General features: G+C 45.1%; 1 protein-coding gene across 1 annotated transcript; it reads right to left on the bottom strand.

Annotated features, from left to right (window-relative positions):
- Nucleotides 1-1,722: 1,722 nt before the first annotated feature.
- DDX25 (DEAD-box helicase 25) lies at nt 1,723-21,955 on the bottom strand. Its single transcript, XM_083480523.1, is given in 14 exon segments — nt 1,723-2,013; nt 2,890-3,078; nt 3,159-3,321; nt 4,447-4,684; nt 6,474-6,651; nt 8,785-8,899; nt 10,718-10,820; nt 12,214-12,306; nt 14,743-14,878; nt 15,279-15,341; nt 18,541-18,601; nt 19,324-19,368; nt 21,518-21,838; nt 21,841-21,955. Coding segments are annotated over 14 exon segments (1,872 nt in total). The 5' UTR covers nt 21,946-21,955; the 3' UTR covers nt 1,723-1,951.
- Nucleotides 21,956-23,523: the final 1,568 nt, after the last annotated feature.

Raw genomic sequence — 23,523 nt, 5'->3', positions numbered from 1 at the left:
GGTGACAAATTCAAACACTGAAAGGGTGTTGTGGGTTAATTTCTCATTTAAAATGGAGAAGAGTTGTGTCTGTACATTTTTCCGGGTATCTCGGGTTCTCAAAATGCTAGAAAATAAACTTTTTCTAAAAAACAAACAAACCAAGAAATCTTGGAACCTGGAGAATATGGTTCATCCCAGGGGCAACAAGGAAGATTCTGGCAGGCACCGAATTGTTGACTAATGTTGCCTGCTAGTATTTTCAGTTCAAGTCACACCCAAACGACAGTTAGTTGTCACTTTCCCACTAAGTCTGTGAGTTTCTTCATGAAATCTCCAGTCCTAGTATTAGAACATTGGTAGGCAAACTAAGGCCTGGGGGCCGTATCCAGCCCCATCGCCTTCTCAATCCGGCCCGCAGATGGTCCGTGAATCAGTGTGTTTTTACATGAGTAGAATGTGTCCTTTTATTTAAAATGCAACTCTGGGTTATTTGTGGGCCCTGCCTGGTGTTTCTGCATGAGCAGAATGTGTGCTTTTATTTAAAATGCATCTCTGGGTTATTTGTGGGGCATAAGAATTCGTTCTTTTTTTCCTTTCAAAATATAGTCCGGCCCCCCACAAGGTCTGAGGGACAGTGGACCAGCCCCCTGCTGAAAAAGTTTGCTGACCCCTGTATTAGAATAAAGGTGAGGCAGATTCCCAAGGCAGCAGATGCTAAAAGTGAGCATGAAGGATGGGCAAGTGACTTGTACAAGCCATGGGCCTCCCCAGCACTAGCCAGCTGTCCTCTGTTGCCATGGAAGATGCTATTCTGTCCCCAGCACTGAAGATTCAACTGCTGGTGCAATTAGGCTGCCATATTAGGAAAGGAGCATCTTGTCTACCATATTCAGCAAAATGTCTTCACCCGGCTGAGATGAACCTGCCTGCCTAATCTTCATACAGGCCGACTCAAGAGCAAGTCCCACCTTGCTGAATGAATGAAGTCTCTGGCCAAAGAAGCTTCCTGAGGGCTGATGTCTTCAATTATGCCCCATGATCCAATTTATTCCCTTTTTGCTTTTGTGGATTTAGAATTGTCACTTTCCTGCCCTAGGCTCCGAAACTATGGTGGCAAGTGATCACTGAAACAAGCTGAAACCCTTGCCGAATTGCATATTTTAAGGGGCCTGGGATAGGAGCCACTTCTTCCTTCCTCCCTCCCTCTTTCTTTAATTCCTTCCTTCTTTCCTTCCTTCCTTCCTCCCATATATCACACATTTCTGAAGTGAAAACTGATTTGCCTAGGGCACAAAATTAAGTGAAAGGAGCCACTGACATCTAGAGGCTGGTAGCTTAATCACCAGTAATAATAAACTTGCTTATACTGAAATATGGAAGTCTATTCACTTCATTAATCTTTAAATTTACCTCCGGTGACCCAAATTAATATTGCATATTGGGAAGCACTCAAGGAGTCCATTTTATTATACGCAAAGATCTGAGCACTTGGCATTACGAGAGCTACAGACTGAACCAGGGGATGGAATTATATCACCCGCAGGCTGTATCCCTAAGTGAGAGCCCATTTCTCTCAAGTAAGATCACAAATCACAGCAGTTCATATCTATAACAGCGTCAATGGGCACATATGGGGCCTGGAGGCAGTGATAAAGGCACTCAGGGATAGCTCTTCCAAACACACAAGACATCTGATGTCTTCATAGTTGGTGCAAGCAAAAAAAAACCAAGGGCAAGTAATGAGTTTTGTTTTTTAATTATTATTATTCTGACAAAATATCAGCATCGTCTGAAAAATGGTTTAACGTTACAGAACTCTCTAGGATGGGTAACCTGAGGCCCTCCAAACGTGCTCGACTCCAACTCCCACCATCCCTTGCTCCTTTCGATGCAGGCTAGGGAAAATTGGGAGATTGAGCCCAGCCGTATTCTGGAAAGCCACCATTTCCCCTTCAAGCCGTAGAAGAATTCAGTCGTCTATTTTTTCCAGTGCTTCCATATCCTCTGGATCGAGGCACTTGATGGTAGTCTCTGAAAAGGAAAGACATTTTTGCTAGAAGGAGGATCCTAGTGCAGAAAAGAAGAACTCAGCCCTTCACAAGCCACTGGTCACAGGACTAATACTCTGGGCCTGTTCTCCTCTCTGAGTCGCAAGAAAATATATGGCATGGAAAGAAAAGGGCAACTCGGCAGAGTTTTCTCCTAATATTCTCAACCCATGAAATTAGCCAACTTGAGGAGTCATTAGGTTAGGGTGTTGGACCAGCACATTTCAGGCCCCCAAGCAGCTATGAAGCAACGTGAGTCTGCCTCCTAACCAAAGCGAAGCAGGCTAGACACCATCTCGTGGTCTTACCTGCCTCTCGTAAGGTTGTTGTGTGCAAAAAGGGGACAGCCATGTATGGTACCCTGTTATTGATTCCAGGCCGTATTTTTGTTTTAATGATACTGAATTATTTTTATATTGTACACTGCTGAAAGTATTTTTTAATTATTAGTTTATAAATGCTTTTGAATAAATAAAAATGAATAACTACCTTAACCATCCTGAAGAAAAGGCATGTGATGCATGCAATAAAGAATTGGATCTTGTTAATACGCGTATGTATCAAATGGTTAAAAATGTAGTTCTGTTGCTATGTTGAAAGTTTAATTATTTTAAAATGCTGTTATTTGTCTAGGCAATAGACCAAGTCATTTCTGGCAGGAAAAATGCCCAACTATAATTCAGCCTCTCTCTCTCTCTCTCTTTTCCACTGCTGTGCAACCTTTTTAATTCCCAATTATAGCTAATTCAGAGGCTAAAAGCCAGTGAGCATGTTTCTGAGCAGAGATTCAAACCCTGATTACCCTAACCCGATGTCTACCTTTCTGCACTATTAAGTCACATGAAAATATCATGCTCACTGAAGTGGTCTTGAATTGCATAGACAAGCGGTAGATTATGCCTTTCGACCATATTGAAGGCCAGGCCCTTCTTTCCAAAGCGACCTGCTCGGCCTATGCGGTGCAGGTAGGTCTCGTAGTCAGGGAGCCAGGGCGTCATTGTAGGCAGGCTAAAGTTGACAACGATCGTGACCTGCTTCACGTCGATGCCTACGAGGCGACACAAAACAAGGTCACTTCCTGCTGAAGGAGCAAGTTCCCACCTGGCGTTTGCTCGTCCAAGTCATTACCTCTGGCGCAGACGTTGGTTGTGATGAGGACTTTATCTTTCCCATCGCGAAACCTCTGGATCACGTCTGCACGCTCTTCAACAGAGAGCTCCCCACTCAACAGGGATACTTGGTGCCCATCGTTCGACAGAGCCCAGTGAAGCCATTTGGCATTTTTTCGAGTCTGCCAAAGGGACACAGGAAAAAAGAGACACACAAGGTCATGGCCTTCCCTGCAGTGACGCCGACATTTCTGTTCTGGCAGGTCCAGCTTTTAGGAATTTAGCCTTGAACCATTTATATTTATTATTACAGTGGTACCTTGGTTTATGAACTTAATCCGTTCCGGAAGTCCGTTCTTAAACCAAAGCATTCTTAAACCAAGGTGTGCTTTCCCACAGCAGCGGGGGACTCAATTTACAAATGTAACACACTCAACAGGAAGCGAAACATGTTCTGCTTCCAAGGCAAAGTTCACAAACCAAAACGCCGCGTTCTTAATCCAAGTTGTTCATAAACTAAGCTGTTCTTAAACCAAGGTACCACTGTATTATTATTAACTGAATTTATATACCGTCCTATACCCGGGGGTCTCAGGGCGGTTCACAGAATAAAATCAAGATATAAAACCACAAAATACATAATAAAAACCCAATAGTCCCCCACAAAAAAAAAACACATTTTGAAAGGGCATAGGATGTAAATCAGATCAACCAAAGGCCTGGTTTAAAAGGAATGCTTTTTCCTGGTGCCTAAAAGTGTATAATGAAGGCACCAGGAGAATTTTTCTGGGGAGAGCATTCCACAGACGAGGAGCCACTGCAGAGAAGGCCCGTTCTCGTGTTGCCACCCTCTGGCCCTCTCGAGGTGGCGGTACACGGAGGGCCTCAGAAGATGATCTCAGGGTCCGGGTAGGTTCATGTGGAAAGAGGCGGTCCTTGACGTATTGCAGTCCTGAGTCATTTACCCTCCCACTCTAGACCCCCCAAAGTACAGGTGGAGACCGTTTTGCACTAGTCCAGTTGAAGCATGGCTGCCAACGCAGTCCTTTTGGACCTGCAAGTGGGCGGGACAGGACTGGCTTACGTGTGCTGTGTCGACGGGCGCAGGGTCCAGGAATGAACCCCTGCACAAAATGGTCACCACCTGTAACTGACTAGTAACGCCGTATCTGACTAGTAAGACTGGGTTGGAAGTCAGCAAATCTTCATCCCAAGACCATGGGCCCACCATTCCTCCTCACCCCAAATATATTCTCAGGACGTTTTCTGGGGCCCCAGGTCACCTCAATGTTGCAGGGGCGCTTTACCTGACAAAAGATGATTGCTTGGCCGACTGTGATGCTGCCATAGATATTGCACAGGGCTTTGTATTTGTCCTCCTTGTTTTCACACTCAAAGTAGTACTGCCTGATATTGTTCAGGGTCAGCTCCTCTCGGCGGAGCTTAATAACGTTGGGTTCGGGGACGATGCGCTGGGCAAAGAGCAGCACAGGGTCTTCAAAGGTGGCGGAAAAGAGAAGCATCTGACAACCAGGGTCTAAAGCTCTGGAAGGAAGAAAAAAAGCAGCCAGCATTTCATTCTCAAGAGAAATCATGGCCACAAATATTTTGCCTGTTTACAAATCAGGTTTGGGGGACTTTGGGCCCTCCAGGTGTTGCCAAACTACAGCTCCCATCAGCCCCAGCATTCACAGCCAAGGGGCAGGGATGATGGGAGTTTGGCAAACATCAGGCAGGCCAAAGATTGCCTACCTGTTAGAACTGAACTCACTGGGGAGCAGCTGCGGCCTAGCGATGCAGCCTGTGCTTTGCATGCAGAAGATACGAGGTTCAATCTTCAGGAAGGGTTGGGAAAGACTCCTGCCTGAAAGCCTTGAGGCCCACAGCTTTGTCAGCTGAGCTTCATGACCAATTGCCTGCCTTGGTAGAAGGAAGCATCTAACTAACCCTCTTCATTCTCACTTGCTACCAGGTAAGAAGGGAGACTTTGCAGTGTATTTCTACTCATTCCTAATAAGTAGGTTTACCTCTCAGTTTTCAACTAGAGAATTCAAATCAGCTATTTCTATATATATATATATAACACATGTAAGATACAGGCCAGATCCACATAAACACAAAACCAAAGCACCAGCCCCCCTGAAAGATGCTTCTTCTAAGAGGGCAGTGATACGAATTTCTTGGGACTTGGGAGGAGGGGAAGAGAGCAGGCTCTGAGGTTGTCTTTGCCCATCTGCCTCCTTCAAATTTCTCCCCTGGCACCATATGCCGCAGACTCCGTTCCTAGATAGAAGTATTTACAATTAATAAGGTCTTGATCGAACATCTCTCAGGCACGTCCATGAACTTGGAAAAAGACTGCCTACCTATGTGTCTTCCAGCCTGGTAACAGACCAATTATAAAAGCCAAATCTTCTTCTTAAATGTCCAGGTACATGGCACTTTGCAGAACACAAGGGGAAAGCTCTCTGCCCAGGAGCTAACAGCACGGGGGTAGAACAGAGGAAGGGCAGAGGTGACTGTTTCAGTTTCAAATGCTTAGGGTTTGTTACGGAGGGCAGGGATGGGGGGAAAGAGAGTGTGGTGGCCTTGCAGAGACATCCTAGGACACATGGGGCAGGAAAGGGAGGGACACCAGAATGCTTGAGAAAGGGCAAAGGCTTTGAGAGAGGAGATGGATAAGCATGCAGGAAAATTATCAGGATATAAAAGCAGAAAGGGAGGCAAGGAGCCTTGTGAGGCTCTCAAGTCAGGGACAAGGAGCTTGTGTTGAGCAGACAGGAAGCCAGTGTAGGGACATGAGGGTCAAATGATGAGACTGATTTGTGCAAGGGTGGCATTGTACAGCTTCCATCATATACTGAAGAAGCACCTCTTTACCCTGGCCTTTGACACCTGAGGTAAATATTTTTAGGTCCCATCCTATTCTTGCGACGGTCATTGGTTTTTAACTGTTTTTAATACTGTATTTTTAAATTGTTGTAACCCACGCGGGGAACTTAGGCTGTTAATAATAATCTTCCGCACGTACAAGAAGGCGAGAATGCTATTGTTTCTACATGGCAGCAATATGACCGCACAAAAGCCCTTAGGTCTACATCTGAAGCCACTTTCGGCACAGACAAGTCTTCAATAGGGCATGCCTTCTCCAAAGTAATAATAAATTAGTGGAAAAGCAAATTCTATCAATACAAATTAAGTGGTTAAAAACCTTCCCAGATGCTCCAACAGGGATGAGCAGCTCTAGAAAAGTTCTACATGCAGGACTTTCAGCAAGAATTAAGTTACTTCTCCAAGATCTGTTTTACCAAAAAACAAACAAACACACGTTTACCTCTGAATTCGGACACTCTGGTCTGAGTAATTCTGTTTGTCGATCATGACGTCTGCTTCATCCAGCACGCATACTCTGATCTTCTTTGGATTCAAAAGGTTTAGCTTGAAACACCAATCTAGCAGAGTTCCTGGGGTTCCAATTACTATCTGTTCTTCCACTACAGTCCCTCTTGGAACTGGGAGAGAGACTGAGTTACTTTTGCTATGTCAGCCAGTGCACGTTTGCTAAACTAAGATTTTGGGTTATTGCAATTAATTTTTGGAGAATAACAGCTGCTGTTTCCCCCCTTCTTGTTATCACGGTGCTAGCCTTGGCCCCCAAACCTGCAGCTTGTTAACCACGTGCAACTGGGGCGGGGGGACAAGTACACAGGTAACAGTGTGTGTGTGGACGTTGTGTCCAGTGCAAGGATGCAAGATGCACTCCTGGCTCCTCGACACTTACAATAACAATAAGCACAAGAGCCAGGGCTAAATATATGAAACTGATGTTGAGATGCTTACTGCAATTGCACAAACTTGGCCTGAGGCTTAAATCAGAGACGGGGCTGTCCAACTACTAGTACTGTCCTCCTGGATGCTAGCTGGGGATGATGGGAGTTGGAGTCCGACAAGAACTGGAAGGCCACAGGCCACAGGTGTCCCCCCTGCCCATTCCTGGCTTAAAGGATCTCCATTTTGCAGAAAACCAAGTGCCAAGAAGTAACATGGAGGTATATCTCCTGCAGTTCTTTCTCCACTTTACTTAAGCAGTAAAAGGTAAAGGAGCCCTGGATGGTTAAGTCCAGCCAAAGGCAACTATGGGGTTGTGGCGTTCATCTCGCTTTCAGACCAAGGGAGCCAGAGTTTGTCTGCAGACAGCTTTCTGGGTCATGTGGCCAGCAGGACTAAACCACTTCTGGTGCAACGGAACACCGTGCCGGAAACCAGAGCATACGGAAATACCGTTTACCTTCCTGCCACAGTGGTACCTATTTATCTGCTTGCACTGGCCTGCTTTCGAACTGCTAGGTTGGCAGGAGCTGGGACAGAGCAATGGGAGCTCACCCCATTGTGGGAATTTGAACCGCCGACCTTCCAACTGGCAAGCCCAAGATGCTCAGTGGTTTAGACCAGTGTTCCCCAACCTTGGGCCTCCAGCTGTTTTTGGACTACAATTCCCATCATCCTTGACCACTGGTCTTGCTAGCGAGGGATGATGGGAGTTGTAGTCCAAAAACAGCTGGAGGCCCAAGGTTGGGGAACACTGGTTTAGACCACAGCGCCACCAGTGCCCCACTTAAGCAGTACATGCAAGCCGTAAACAAATGCCCTGTTAACGTGCCCAGCTGGAACACACTCTTCCAGGAAAACCTCGCCGTAGGAGCAGAGAAACCAGGTTAAAAAATTTAGGGAGGGGCAAGAAGGAAGCACGCCGTTGAGTCTGGACACAGCAGCCAAGACAAGGGATAACCAGCATGATACCATCCAAAAGTTGTTGGGGCTTCAACTTCCATCATCTGCTACAATGGCTGCGATCCATGAGGCTGATGGGTGCTACAGCCCAAACAACACCTGCAGGCAACAACACTGGCTACCCTGGTTTACACTCAATTCTAGAGTGGTGGTTGGAGGGAGGGAGCTATTTCATGGCATAAACATCTCGGTAAGTTAGAAATCTTTTTTTTTTTAACGGAGGAAGCAAATTTAAAAGGTGGATACTTAGTTCACTGTTATGTACGGAGTTGAATTGGATCCAAAATACAGCAGTCTGATTGGTCCTAGAACAATAGGATTCAGAATGCAGCAGTCTGATTGGTCCTAGAACAATAGGATTCAGAATGCAGCAGTCTGATTGGTCCTAGAATAGGATCCAGAATGCAGCAGTCTGATTGGTCCGCAGGAGCCACCCAATCCAGCTCCAGGTGGAAGTGAATCCACAACCTGATTGGCCTACAGGAGAATCCGGGAATTAGCCAATCACGTGGGGCCCATTGTGTAAATAATGTCTATAAAGCAGACAGTTTGGGGAAACTTCTATTCCTCGCTACTATGAGCTGAATAAAGAGCATGAAATCCACACTCGACTCCGAGTATATTTCATTCACCTAATGACAAAGGACTGCTACCAAAGATGGAAGCTGCCGCTGAATCAAATCTACGAAAGGCATGCAGTATTTAGTATGCATTTCACGGCACCAACAGCTTTGGGGGTGGGTGGGTGGTGCTCTGTAACATCTGGATTTTAGAACAAAAGCACTTTCGACAAAAGCGTTAGGCAGCAAGACAAACGCAGGCAGGGGAAAAAACGCATCAAGAGAGAGCCTTACGTCTGTTCCCTCGAATGGCAAACGCAACCTTTATGTTGACGCAAAACTTTCCCATCTTCTCAATCACTCGCCCCGTTTGCAATGCCAGCTCGAAGGTGGGAGACAAGCAGAGACACTTTGGGAGGAGGCAACAGAGGTAGAAGGAAACAGAAAGACGGAGGTCAGTTTAGCCTTCAGAAATGGGGCAGTGCTTCCCCAATATGACACGCAGGCCATGTTTCCTTTTCACTTTAGCATTAGGCTATTATTTATTAGACTATTTATTATTCTTCCCTTGTTGACCAAAGAGTCTCCAGCAGACTTGCAGAATATTTAAAACATAAATATGAATACATTGCAGCATAAAAACAGAACCAAACAATGCCCGTAACAGCCACAGGAAGGTTTTGGCAGCACACTAGCTACCTAACAACATCACCTCACAGCCTGCTGAGAAAGAGAAGCGTTTACCTGGCACTGAAAAAATGTGGAATAGATTCAATTTGTTCATTTACCTTTTATAGGGCATCTACACAACAGTCCTGAAAGCACTGCCCTCCTGTTTCCCTTAAGCTCCTCCTATCTTTTCTCAAACTGCAGAAAACCTTGTTTTTATTTTAAAAGGAAGGGACAATAAGTGCAATCGCCACCGGATGTTGATCGCCTCAGTACTAGTCTTCTGTCTTTTTAAATAAGCTACAGTTTTGACTATGCTCCTTTACCTTCACAAACCTCCACCGTAACACTTTATGGCTGGTTTCATTTTAGCATATTCTTTTTAATCTATCTTTGGATTTGGGCTTCTTTGCCTGTTTTTAAAAATGGATGTATCTGCTCAATTTAGCACCCACATGAAAAAGTGTTTTAGAGCAAACAGAAGTTCTGTTCAGTGCAAGTTTATCAACGTGTTAGTTTTTGTCTTGTACTTTTGAACGCTGAAGCAATCACACAATGGCACTAGTTTTTTGCGGGTTTTTAAGTGCATTAGCACAAATGTTAAAAGTGATTTTAAACAAATGAATCATGGGATTTTTTTAAAAAAACAACACCTGGTTAAATGTCCCTTCCCTATGCAGTATGTCACAGCTACGAGCATGGATGAACACAGTGGGAAGGTTGCTTGATGATTGTGCCAACCAGGGTGGATAAAAATCATTGGGGTTGTTTTTTTTTTAAAAAAAAAAAACAAATCAAAAAATTGGATTTTTTAAATTTAAATCGGATTTTTTTTAAATTTAAATCGGATTTTTTTTTAAAAAAATGGATACATATGCTATAATGTTATTGCTACTGTTTTTGTTAAATAAATTGTTGACATTGTTATTTAGGAAATGATTATTTTTCCTCCTTCCAATAAAGTACAGCAGAAAAGTTGCCCAAATATAAACAGTTAACTTATTAAACCTCACCATAATTTCATAATTATCTATCACTGCATTTGTAATAGTATAACCAAATCAGTAATATTTGATATAACTGTAAAAACTACTCTGAAAAGTTATTATTCCAAAAATGAAACCTGGTTGTAAACATTAAGATTATACCAGGAAGGATGATTCTTTCTGTAAAAAAAGTGATTTAAATCAAGTCTTACTGACTAGTGATTTAAATCAAGTCTTACCGACTAGTGACTTAAATCGTGACTTAAATTGATTTGATTTGAATAAAATCCACCCTGGTGCCAACTTTGTTGAGGCTTAATGCAAGATTAGTCTGTGTGTCAATTTTACGGCAGTTTGCTTCCGCCAGCCAGCTTCCAGGTTTTTAGGAAACTCAGTATTGAAAACAGCTATGCTCAGCCATTCTACGGAAGCAGTGGACCAGACGGAAAAGGCACAAACCCCAGGGAAGCAGCCCTTACTCAGGTTAATAGCAAAGATTTTGATTTCTTGTTGGCGTTAGTGAACTGAGGATGACTCTACAGCCAGAGGCTGCATCGCTGAGTTCATTTTACCTGTGGAAATCTGTCCTGTGGGTTCACTCTGCTCAGCATAGCCAGAACAAAAGCAGCTGTTTTGCCTGTCCCCGACTGACTTTGTGCTATAAGATTTTGGGGTCTGAAACAGAGAATCAAGTTGGGATTAATGCAAACAGACAACACTATTCCAATGGTCTGGGCTTCTCAGTTCGTGGAGTGCTGCAAAACTATCACCAAACTTTGGTACCAGTCTGAAGCAACTCAGACACTGTTGGAATTTGGGGCGTTAACTTCGAGCCCCAGGTTGATGTATCAATTACTCAGTTTGGGGGGCGCAGCAAAAAGCAGCATTTTTGTCACAAAACAACTGCAAAACTTTGGCACAGGTTTGGAGGGGATCCCAGCTTTTGGGCTACAGAGTTAATAAGCCGGGGGTCCTAAGGAGTGTTCCTGCTTCAACGAAATAATAATGAGGAAGGGTATCTGTAACTGAAACAAGTTACAGGTAGATAGCCATGTTGTTCTGGCGTAGTCAAAACAAAATTTAAAAAATCCTTCCAGTAGCACCTTAAAGGTAAAGGGACCCCTGACCATTAGCTCCAATCGTGGCCGACTCTGGGGTTGTGGGGCTCATCTCGCTTTATTGGCCAAGGGAGCCAGCGTACAGCTTCTGGGTCATGTGGCCCAGCATGACTAAGCCGCTTCTGGCGAACCAGAGCAGCGCACAGAAATGCCGTTTACCTTCCCGCCGGAGTGGTACCTATTTATCTACTTGCACTTTGATATGCTTTCGAACTGCTAGGTTGGCAGGAGCAGGGACCGAGCAACGGGAGCTCACCCTGTCGCGGGGATTCGAACTGCCGAACTTCTGATCGGCAAGTCCTAGGCTCTGTGGTTTAACCCACAGCGCCACCCGCGTCCCTACACCTTAGAGACCAAGTAAGTTTGTTATTGGTATGAGCTTTCGTGTGCATACACACTTCTTCAGATACAACAAGGATACTTGAGAGGCACAAAAAAGACATAGTAGGAAGGATGTTTTACACAGAAGTATGGTTTAGCAAACTTTTGGGATTTGCTTTTCAGAGTATTAATAATATTTTATACTTCAAGTTTCATTGGGAGAACGAGTCTTTTAAGCACATGAACTGGGAATAAGGAGGTTGAAAAGAACAGAAAACAGCGAGCGACTACCTTCTAAAGCACAGATCAACCAGAACGGAAAATTCTGATTTCAAAGGTGGCTGATAACCAGACTGAAAAGATATATTTATCTGCATTTTCATTTCATAATGGGGTGCAAAAACTATTAGGCAACAGAATAGTAATCAGAGGGAAAATATCCCTTCCCTAAACCTGTGTGTCAGTTGGGGACACAAGTTATGTTACCCATTCTACATAGACGAAACTCCAGCGTCTACCAGAAATCTAACATGAATTAGCTCAACAGTTTGCTGGCTAATTGGCACAGGTGTGTCCCATGCTGGCTGCAACACAAAGAATATCTTTCAATTTGTTTGAAACCAACTCACGGGTCAGCTAACATCATTGGAAGTGCCGTTTCTTGAATCTTGGAAGGTCTGTTAAAGCCCATGGCATAGATGCCTTGCAAGAGTTCATCCTTCCTGTTAAAATAAGAATAAAAGTTAACAGTTTTACACATAAGCAGCTCGGGTACTTCTGAGTGAAACTGGAGGATGCTAGCAGTCTGGTAAATAAGATCCCCTGACCTTCATGTACTGCTTGGGGCTTTAAAAGGAATAGCTGTCATGATTTTAGAGAATAAAGAGCTGCCATAACTGAGAAACGTGGATAGATGGCGGAACACTTTGCAAATCGCTAAGCTCACTTTCACACAAAATGATGTCAAGATAAACAATACGATTTGGTCTTGAACCAATAGATTTGGGCGGTAGCAAAATGAAAAGCCCTGAAAACCAGCCTGCTACAAAGATGTTGCGTTCCCATCAACCCCTTCTAAGAGGAGTCAGCTACTGCAAAAAGTGGCTTATTGATAACAGCAAGAGAGGCCCATAGAACAGCATATTGCGGGTCTATCCCAACATTTCTTAAGTATTAGGAGTGTAATTTTCTTCTTTTTTTCCAAAAAATTTTATTGGTTTTCCAAATTTATAACAAACAAAAACAAACAAACAAACAAACAAAAATCCTAACTGTAATAATTCCACTTTTGTTAACATTATTAGGTGACTTCCTCGAATCCCCCTGGCTGAGTTTCAATGTATATCATTGTAACAGTTTTCCAAAACTAATTTCTCATAAAATTTACTTAGTCGTGTAATATCTTTCTTTCTTTTCATATTAACTTTAAACATAATATTCTATAACATCACTGTCAGAGCTGCCCGAGGTCCCAGCTCACAAAGGACCAACGCCACTTCGTTGTTATATACAAAAGTCTTTATTGAAGTTCAGTTTCGCTTAAACAGCCGCAGCGTGCAGCTCTACGTCTGAAACTCTAGACCGCCGAAGCTCCGTCTGAATCTCCTCCCCCCAGACACCAGTTTAAGACTCTAGCCTTGCTCCACCTCTTCCTCTGCTCTTTCCTCCTCTGGGTCCGCCTGTCAGCTGGGGTCTCACCCTTCCTAGACTCTTCTGACGCTGAGTCCCCTGAGTCTTCCCCCTGCTTCCGGCGGGCTTTAGGACCTGGTTCCCAATCCGGGTTTTCTGCTGTCCCGCGCGCCTGTACATTTGAACTTGGCGCGCGCGCCCAGCCGGTAACCTTCCTCCTGACCGTTACACTGCTCCTGTCACTGCTTCCCCCTTCGGGGGGGCTAGCTGGACCTGACCTCCCCTCCGTTCCCCCACTCTCCGATAGAGGCGTGGTCAGCCCTGACTCATATTCTCTCCCTGCTGGAGGAGACGCTGGCCCTGACACATGGGACTCTTCCCCCCCACTACGCTCTGGTGGGGAAGCTGGTCCTGATCTCCAGCTGCTGCTTTGGGAGTCCCCGCTGGGCCCTTGTTTCTGGTGCGTTCCCCCTGGGACCCCCCTTGCCCTGACCATCGGCGCCTCCTTCTGGGAATCTTCTGATTCGCTGGAGAAGCTCATGGAATCTCTCGGGTCACTGTCATACTCCCCTACGCTGCCCTCAGATCCTTCCCCTTCGCTCTCCATTTCCTCTCTCCCCTGTGCCTCTGTTCCTGAGCCCCTGACAATCACATATTTAAATCCTAAGCCAATCTGGTACTTGCAAGTATTTCTATTTAAGTTATCTTAGCATATTTAGCTAAATAGTCTTTGAATTTCATCCATTCCTCCTGGTACTCCTCCTCCTTCTGTTCGCGGACTCTTCCGGTCAGGTCGGCTAGCTCCCAAAAGTCCATCATCTGGAGTGTAATTTTCAGACCCACCATTCTCAAACTTTCCCTTGTCTAACTTAAGCATTGGTTTTCATAAATCATTCTTCAATAATACATTTTCTGTAGCTTAATGGTACAGCACATACAAGCAGAAGGTCAAACCCTAGCTTCTGCAGGCAGGGGAGAGATTTCTACCTGAAACCCAGGAGACATTCCTGGGCCAGATGGTGTAAGGTGGTCCGATTCAGTATAAGGCAGCTTCCTGTGAAATTACTGGTTTGAAAGGCGTCAGCTCCAGCCACTCTGTTGTGTTTTTACAGTGTACAACTTGTGCCTCAGACCAGAGCACACCTAAATATTTCACCAAGGCTACAATCCTGAAAAAGTCAACAGAGCTATAAGGAAGGATACGAAGTGCTATGGGAGCAATTGGCGCTCTGAAACCAAGAGCAAGGTCAATAGGAATAGAAGACAATGGACAATGGACTGAAATGCAGCAACCAAACGAACTTTTGCGAAATGCAGGATCTGAACCTGAGCTCTGGGAAATGCAAAACCCATAATAAGCACCAGACCACAGGGTGGAAGAGCACTTTCTGGTGAGCGGGCATGGGCTGATTCAGTTTCTGATATATAATTATCTATTTCGAGTAGACCCACAGCCCGGAGAAGAGCAGTCACTGAATGAACAAAACTTACAAACAAAATGCAAACGTCAATTGATTCTAGATACTCACAAATGCAGTTCCTCAAAGGTTTTCACGGAAAACAGCGGTGAGCTGGGATCACGCTGCAAAACCTCTACGTGATGGTAGGACTCCACTAAAGATTTTCTAATCAGCTTGTTTAAGAGAGAAGTTTCTGCTGCAGGTACTGTGTTGCGTGAAGAAAAAAGGCATCAGTTATTTATTTACTAAATTTACACAGTATAAATTTAGTATACTGTATAGTTTCTTGATTAATACAGGCAACCCATGCAGCTGACAACATTCAATATGAAAACAATAAAAACTAAAGAGAGACATAGAGGGTTTATGCAACTGAATGCTCATCCATTCACAAAAATCTCTGCAGACAGAGAAATGGAATGTCAGGAAGAAAGCCTCTAGCTTAGCCTTCTTCCTTACACATTTCTATAGGCAGTGAGATGTTTGGGGGTATTTTTGGTACGGAGGAATACTCAATCATGTGTCTCCCTGCAAGCAGTCGGAAGCTCAGGGTTACTACCACAATTTTAACAAGGGCGACAGACAGCAACTGCCTGTCATCTTACCTCGGTCGCAATCATCGTCCTCCAACTTTTTCATATCTGCATCGCTCTTCCCTTCGCTGCTCTCTTTAAAAAAGTTTTCAGAACATTAGATGACAGGCCTACATGTTTTTAATTAAAGGCACCACAAACTAGCACCTTGCAGAAAATATAGCGAAGAAACATTCCAACATTCATATCAGAACTTTGGGGGCGGCCCATGTTTGCTTAGCCCCAAAATGGAAAACGAAAAGGACCCAACCAAAGTAAGGTTACCAGATGTCCCCGTTTCCCGGGGACAGTCCCCGGATTTACAAATCAGTCCCCATACAAAATCCTCTCATTCCTACTGAAGTTGAAAAGTGTCCCCGGATTCATTCAAAAAAATCTGGTAACCTTAAACTAAAGAAGAATGGCAATTTAAACTGATGTGATACACGCAGCTTGCAGACCTAACGTACAGGATAAGAGAACAAGAAGAACATTTGTTGAAAGAAGATTGGAAAATATTTATTGAATATATGGGGAGGGGAATTGTGCACGCTTGGCAGCATTAAGAAAAATTCAACAGTGTAAATAAGTTTTGATAGAAGTTTTGATAATAATGGAATACTGAATGGTTTAGTTTATGTAAAATATGCAGGGATTTATGCTATGTAAAATGAACCATGGAAAAAGAAGAAGGGAAGTCATGGATATTTTAAGGTTGTATAAATGAATAGTCTAATTCGTAAAACAGAAAATTTTATTACTGTGTGTGTGTACTGTGTGTATACACACACACACACACATATACATACACACACACACAGGCAGCTTTTTTCTGTGGGGACGCAGGGGGACGCATACCCCTAAACATTTTGTGAATCTAACAGAAGAAACTAAAACATTTTTTTGAATTAGTTTCTTCTCTAGCACAGTGAATCGTCAGTTCCGTGGCTACCCCTGGTGGCGGCCTTTTGTCCATTTGCTGTATTTATTTTCCCCAAATTTGAACTATAAAATGAATTTTCTCGAGTCAAAATGAGAGTACCCCTAAATATTTTTAATTTTTCTGAAAAAAGCACTGGGGGGGGGAGAGAGAGGGAGAACTTTGGGGATGCTTTTGCATTGCAGCAGAGATGCAGAGCTGAAGTGCAGCATGCTGCAGCCTCTGCCTTTAGTCCCATTTATTGGGCAGAGAAGCTGCAGGGAGCTTCCTTTCCTCCCACGAAGATCCATTTTGCCCCACCTAACAGTTGCCCTAGGGCTGTAGAAGCAAGGGGACAGGACCATCTGGCCCTACCTATTGGTCAAAGGAACTCGAGGCATCACCTGCTACCCAAGCCCCATCGCCACAAAGGGGAGGTCAGGCTAGGCTGAACGAGACACAAAATGCCTGCTTATAGGTAAGGGACGGCTCTATCAATTTCAGATCCTCTCCTTTTCTCATTTCTTTTCCAGTTCTCAGCATTAGTGCATCAGCTTGCGATTTTTTAAGTCCTAATGAAAATTCAAAAGCCCTTTAGTGCATTTTTCTCTAGTTATGCATTTTTATATTATTTTCACTACTGTACTATTTTTTTGGGAGGTTTTTAAGCAGAGGTTGGATGGCCACCTGTTAATGGATGCTTTAGCTGAGATCCCTGCATTGCAGGGGGTTGGACTAGATGACCCTTGGGGTCCCTTCCATGATTATTTATTTATTTGCTTGCATGCACTCTCCCCTAATATAAACATTTTTGCACACATTCTCTTGGAGAACTGGAGCAGTGCACCATTTTGAAGGACAGCAGTGTTTTGCTTCACATATTTGCTTCGAGAAGTGCAAATTAGCTACAATTGCATTAAAATTCCAACCAAACCAAATTCCTCCTTCTCCATCCCTACTTATGGTTCATTACTTGGGTCTGGCCTTGAAAAAAAATGTCTCCACCATCTACCTTTGTGGGAATGTTGTCGATGCTAGGAGAGGATATATTGATTTAATAGTATCCTTCCTAACTCATGCGTGTGAGCCAGCAGCAGAGTGTATTCCCCAACATATAGCAGGAAGCTAGTTGGCAGATTCGTTTGAATCTCTTTACTTAAGCAATCCAATCTGGCTTTGTTCCGATTGGAGTACAGTGAACGCTCGGGTTGCAAACGTGATCCGTGCGGGATGCACTTTCGCAATCCGCAGCGTTCGCAACCCACAGTGGTGCGTCTGCACACGCACATGTTGCGATTCGGCGCTTCTGCGCATGCACGGCTGCCGACACCCGGAAGTAACCTGTTTCAGTACTTCCGGGTTTCGGGAGTCCGTAACCCCAAAAAACGCAACCTGAAGGTTCTGTAACCCGAGGTACGGCTGTATATTCCTGGTAATGCTCCAGGTGCAACAGGAAGTTCAACTGGCTGGATCAAAATCCCCCTGCCTGTGTCCACTCTAGGCAAACAGGAAGTGTTGTACTTGACTGCTTACGTTACATCCCACAACCTTTGCCCTCAACTTCCCTTCGTTTGTGTGCCATGTCCTATTTTTAAAAAAACCAGACGACAAGCTATGTCACTTTTTTGAGGTGATCTACTCTGGGAGACAAATGTCTGAAAAGCGGAACATAGAAAATAAACAGTGGTGGTACCTCGGATTACATACGCTTCAGGTTACATACGCTAACCCAGAAATAGTGCTTCAGGTTAAGAACTTTGCTTCAGGATAAGAACAGAAATCGTGCTCTGGCGGCGTGACAGCAGCAGGAGGCCCCATTAGCTAAAGTGGTGCTTCAGGTTAAGAACAGTTTCAGGTTAAGTACGGACCTCCGGAACGAATTAAGTACTTAACCCAAGGTACCACGGTACAGTGGTACCTCGGGTTACAGACACTTCAGGTTACAGACTCCGCTAACCCAGAAATGGTACCTTGGGTTAAGAACTTTGCTTCAGGATGAGAACAGAAATTGCGCAGCGGAAGCGGGAGGCCCCATTAGCTAAAGTGGTACCTCAGGTTAAGAACAGTTTCAGGTTAAGAACAGACCTCCAGAACGAATTAAGTTCTTAACCCGAGGTACCACTGTATAACATTCTGGACAATGTGCTTAAAAATCTGTATCATGAAACATACCTTGCTTTCTCTTACTATGAGTGATGGTAGGCTCTTTGACTTTAAGGCAACGCATCCACACTCCCTCCAATGTGATCTGTTTCAGGAGATGCCACCAGGAGCATCGCACTTAAATTTGTGGCCAAATATTCAGGGCAGGTAAGATCAGAAAACAAACCTGTTGCGTTAAACCTGCAAGCAAAGCACCCTCAAGGATCCCCTTACCTGAAACAGGGCGATGTGGAAAACACCCAAGATTTTTCCCACAGGATAACGATCTATTCAGCTAGAGGAAGGAATGGTTACAAGCATAAGCCAAACAGATCACAAGCTTTTTGAGACTCTTTGGTCTAGCACAGCTAACCTGTGACACACCCAGGCAAGGCACACGCATGAAAAATTAAGGGTGGGTCAGAACATATGGCTTTAAAAAAATAATTTGGAGTATTGCAAAGGAAACTTGTGGGGGAAATAGTGAAATGGGGGAAAGGCAACAAGGGAAAAGTTAAGGAGGTGTAGGAGGAATTAAAGGTCTTGGGCAACAGAGAGGGGCCGGCAGAGACAATATTAATTAAATTTACATTTTAGTAAAGGACCATTAGGTCCAGTCGTGGCCGACTCTAGGGTTGTGGCGCTCATCTCGCTTTATTGGCGGAAGGAGCCGGCGTACAGCTTCCGGGTCATGTGGCCAGCATGACTAAGCCGCTTCTGGCAAACCAGAGCAGCGCACGGAAATGCCATTTACCTTCCCGCCGGAGCGGTACCTATTTATCTACTTGCACTTTTGAAGTGCTTTCAAACTGCTAGGTTGGCAGGAGCAGCGACCGAGCAACTGGAGCTCACCCCATCGCAGGGATTTGAACCGCCGACCTTCTGATCGGCAAGTCCTAGACTCTGTGGTTTAGACCACAGCGCCACCCGTGCCCCAATGATACTACAACCGTGTCTGTGATACTAGAGGCAAGCTAAAGAAAAGACTGGGTCAGATGGGCTGCAATGCACACTTACCTGGGGATGATCTCCACGGGCCTCCGTGAGGACTTCTCTGGGCGACTCGCAAAGCAAAAGATCGAAAGAAACAGTAAAAACTACAGCAAACTCATCACATGTTAAAAGACCATCTCAGTGCCATTTAAAACATTAGAGAGGAGCGGGGAGAGGGGGAAGAGAAAGAAATGAGCCCCCCAAATGCAACAAGGGGGGGGTAACAAGCAAGTCTGAAATGTGTTTGTTTGCCTTAGCTATGATGTTTTATGAATGTACAATGGTAGCTTGGGACTCAAACAGCTTGGCTCCCGAACAAATCATCTCCCTAACGCCACAAACCCAGGAGTGAGTGTTCTGGTTTGCAAACTTTTTTCAGAAGCCGAACGTCCAACGCGGCTTCCGATTAAATTCAGGAAGCTCCTGCAGCCAAGCGGAAGCCGCGCCTTGGTTTTCGAACCGTTTTGGGAGTCGAACGGACTCCCTGAACAGATTAAGTTCAAGAACGAAGGTACCACTGTATTTGATATATGGTGCTGCCGAATAATTCCCATCACTGCCACCCCCCCCCCCACAAGGCAGGATATAAATAAAATAATGTGAATAAAAACTGGGGCAAATCTTTTAAAGAGAAGTACAGTAAGGTGGGTGGGGTGGAAGAACAGACAAAATAGGCATTATAAAGGCTAGACTAGGAGAATAAGGGGTGGGAGTTTAATGGAGCCAGTATGATGCAGCAGTCAAAGTGCTGGCGGTGACCAGGGTTCGAATCAGCACACAGCCATGTGTGACCTCAGAACAGCCACTGTCTCTTGGTCTATATCCTATCTTATTGAGGTTTTGCAAGGATAAAATAGGAAAACCATGTATATCACGTTGAGCTCTTTGGAGGAAAAGGTATGATATAACTGCAATAAATGATAGGTTAGTCCAGGGGTCAGCAACCTTTTTCAGCCATGGGCCGGTCCACTGTCCCTCAGACCATGTGGGGGGCCAGACTATATTTTTTTTGCGGGGGGAATGAACGAATTCCTATGCCCCACAAATAATCCAGGGATGCATTTTAAATAAAAGCACACATTTTACTCATGTAAAAACACCAGGCAGGCCCCACAAATAACCCAGAGATGCATTTTAAATAAAAGGACATATTCTCCTCATGTAAAAACACACTGATTCCCAGACCGTCTGCGGGCCAGATTGAGAAGGCGATTGGGCTGCATCTGGCCCACGGCCCTTAGGTTGCCTACCCCTGGGTTAGTCAGTAGCTACTGATCAGCACAGCCAAGTAAAGTCTTCAGAGACAACAAGCAGTAGCTAGGAAGCAAACAGCAGCAGAATTACTGACTTCCATTGTGTTTCCGGTTGCATATCATCCAACATTTCTCTGACGAAAATAGAGATGTCCTATTATTATAAATAATACTACTTTGATTGTTTATACCACAGCCACTCTGGGCTCCTTTCAACACAAATTAAAACCTAATAAAACATTAAAGAACCTCCCTATACAGGGCTGCCTTCAGATGTCTTCTAAAGGTACTTATCTCCTTAGCTCAGGGGTAACATAACTGAATTGATGTATTGAGTGGGTGCTAAAAGTCCACGGGTCCTTTACCTTATTTTTACACACACATATGGGTTATAACCTGCCTCCTAGGACAAAAGCCCTTCCAGGTCAGCGTCCAAAACCAGACATCTGATATATAATGCCAACAACTTCAAACTGGAAGGGCCATAGATCAGTCGTAGAGCAGGTAAAGACAGGAATGTCCCCTGCCTGAAACCCTGGAGCATGCTGCCAGTCAGTGTAGACAATACTGGGGTATGTGTGCAAATGACCTGAGCTAATGACACAGGTCAGCTACGCCTGTCCCTAAAAGCCTGCAAATTGAGACCCTGCAACAAAAGCTCTTTGTGGGAGCTAACAGGAAGCACAGCCTTAACACGTGAGGAAATAATTTTTTAAAAAGGACCTTCGAGCATGTGCAGAGAGCCCTCTTCATTCTCTGCAGCAAACCAGCCCCTATATAAAATTGGGGGTCAGCTTTGGCTTCCATCTCCAGCAAGCATGTGTGTGAGAGAGAGGAGGAGGAAGGAAGGACTGCGGGACAGAACACGCAGAAAAAGGCGGAGGGGGGAGAAGCAGGGCTCGAAGCTGTTAAGAGAGAGAACTTAAAAGGAACTCAAGGCGCTAGTCCCTGGCGTCTTCCCTTACTTTCTGAGGCAGAGATTCGGCGACCCCGCGGGAACTCGCTTCCTGCCCCTTCCCCAAGCTGCTCCGCCTCGGCCACATCTCGCCCAGCCGCCGTTCTGCCCACTGGTCCATCCACCCGCCGGGCAAGCTCAACGCGCCGGCCGTGCGAGGCGTCGCCGCAGCAGCACGAGGCCCTGAGACGCGGGAGCCTCGCGTGAAGGCAGGGAAAGGGGCGGGGGCGATGGGAAACTGGTAAAGATTTATACCCGGCGGGGCGGGGCCGGGGTTGCCATGGAGACGGGGAAAGTGAGGAGGCGGAGGAGAAACGGGCGTTCGAAGGGGGGGTCGTTTGATGTGCCCGCGGGCGTTCTAGGACGCCCGCGCGCCCGTTTGATCTCTGCTCCGAGGCGGGGCTCTCTAATCTGGTTAGAGACGTGTTTTAAAGACATATGCGCACTTCCTTGCCTGTGTAGGTTCCCTCCTCGCCCCATGGAGCTTCAGTGGGATGTATTTTTTGTGCTTTTATAATAAATAATAATAATGAAGAATTTATTTATACCCCTCCCATCTGGCTGGGTTTCCCCAACCACTCTGGGCGGCTCCCAACAGAGTATTAACAATGCGATAAACAAAAAACTTCCCTAAACAGGGATGTCTTCTAAAAGTCAGATACAGGTGAAACTCGAAAAATTAGAATATCGTGGAAAAGTTCGTTTATTTCAGTAATTCAACTGAAAAGGTGAAACTAATATATGAGATAGACTCATGACATGCAAAGCGAGATATGTCAAGCCTTTATTTGTTATAATTGTGGTGATCATGGCATACAGCTGATGAAAACCCCAAATTAACAATCTCAGAAAAATAGAATATTAAATGAAATCAGCAAAACAAGGACTGCAAATAGAGCAGTATTAGACCTCTGAGAAGTAGAAGCATGCACATGTACTCAGTACTTGGTTTGGGCCCCTTTTGCATCAATTACTGCCTCAATGCGGCGTGGCATGGATGCTATCATCCTGTGGCACTGCTGAGGTGTTATGGAAGACCAGGATGCTTCAATAGCAGCCTTCAGCTCTTCTGCATTGCTCGGTCTCATGTCTCTCTTCTGTCTCTTGGCAATGCCCCATAGATTCTATATGGGGTTCAGGTCAGGCAAGTTTGCTGGCCAATAAAGCACAGTAATCCCATGGGCACTGAACCAGGTTTTGGTGCTTTCGGCAGTGTGGGCAGGTACCAAGTCCTGCTGGAAAATGAAATCAGCATCCCCATAAAGCTCGTCTGTGGAAGGAAGCATGAAGTGCTCCCAAATCTCCTGGTAGATGGCTGCATTGACTCTGGAATTAATGAAGCACAGTGGACCAACACCAGCTGATGGCATGGCTCCCCAAATCAACACAGACTGTGGAAACTTCACACTGGACTTCAAGCATCTGGCATTGTGTGCCTCCCCATTCTTCCTCCAGACTCTGGGTCCTTGGTTTCCAAATGAGATGCAAAAGTTGCTCTCATCAGAAAAGAGGACTTGGGACCACTGAGAAACAAACCAGTTCTTTTTTTTTCTTTAGCCCAGGTAAGATGCTTCTGATGTTGTTTCTTGTTCAGGAGCGGCTTGACAAGAGGAATGCGACATTTGAAGCCCATCTCCAGGATCCGTCTGTGTGTGGTGGCTCTTGATGCACTAACTCCAGCCTCAGTCCACTCCTTGTGAAAGTCCCCAACACATTTGAATGGTCTTTTCCTGACAATCCTCTCCAGGCTGCGGTCATCCCTGCTGCTTGTGCACCTTTTTCTCCCACACTTTCCCCTTCCACATAGCTTTTCATTAATGTGCTTCGATACAGCACTTTGGGAACATCCAACTTCTTCTGCAATTACCTTTTGAGGCTTTCCCTCCTTATGGAGGGTGTCAATGATTGCTTTCTGCACAACTGTCAGGTCAGCAGCCTTCCCCATGATTGTGCTTCCTACTGAGCCAGACTGAGAGACCATTTAAAGGCTCAGGAACCCATTGCAGGTGTTATGGA

Source organism: Podarcis liolepis, assembly GCF_965112155.1.
Source record: "Podarcis liolepis genome assembly, chromosome: 16".
Taxonomy (NCBI): domain Eukaryota; kingdom Metazoa; phylum Chordata; class Lepidosauria; order Squamata; family Lacertidae; genus Podarcis; species Podarcis liolepis.
Note: the sequence above shows the minus strand (reverse complement) of the source record. Positions and strands in the feature narration are given on the sequence as shown.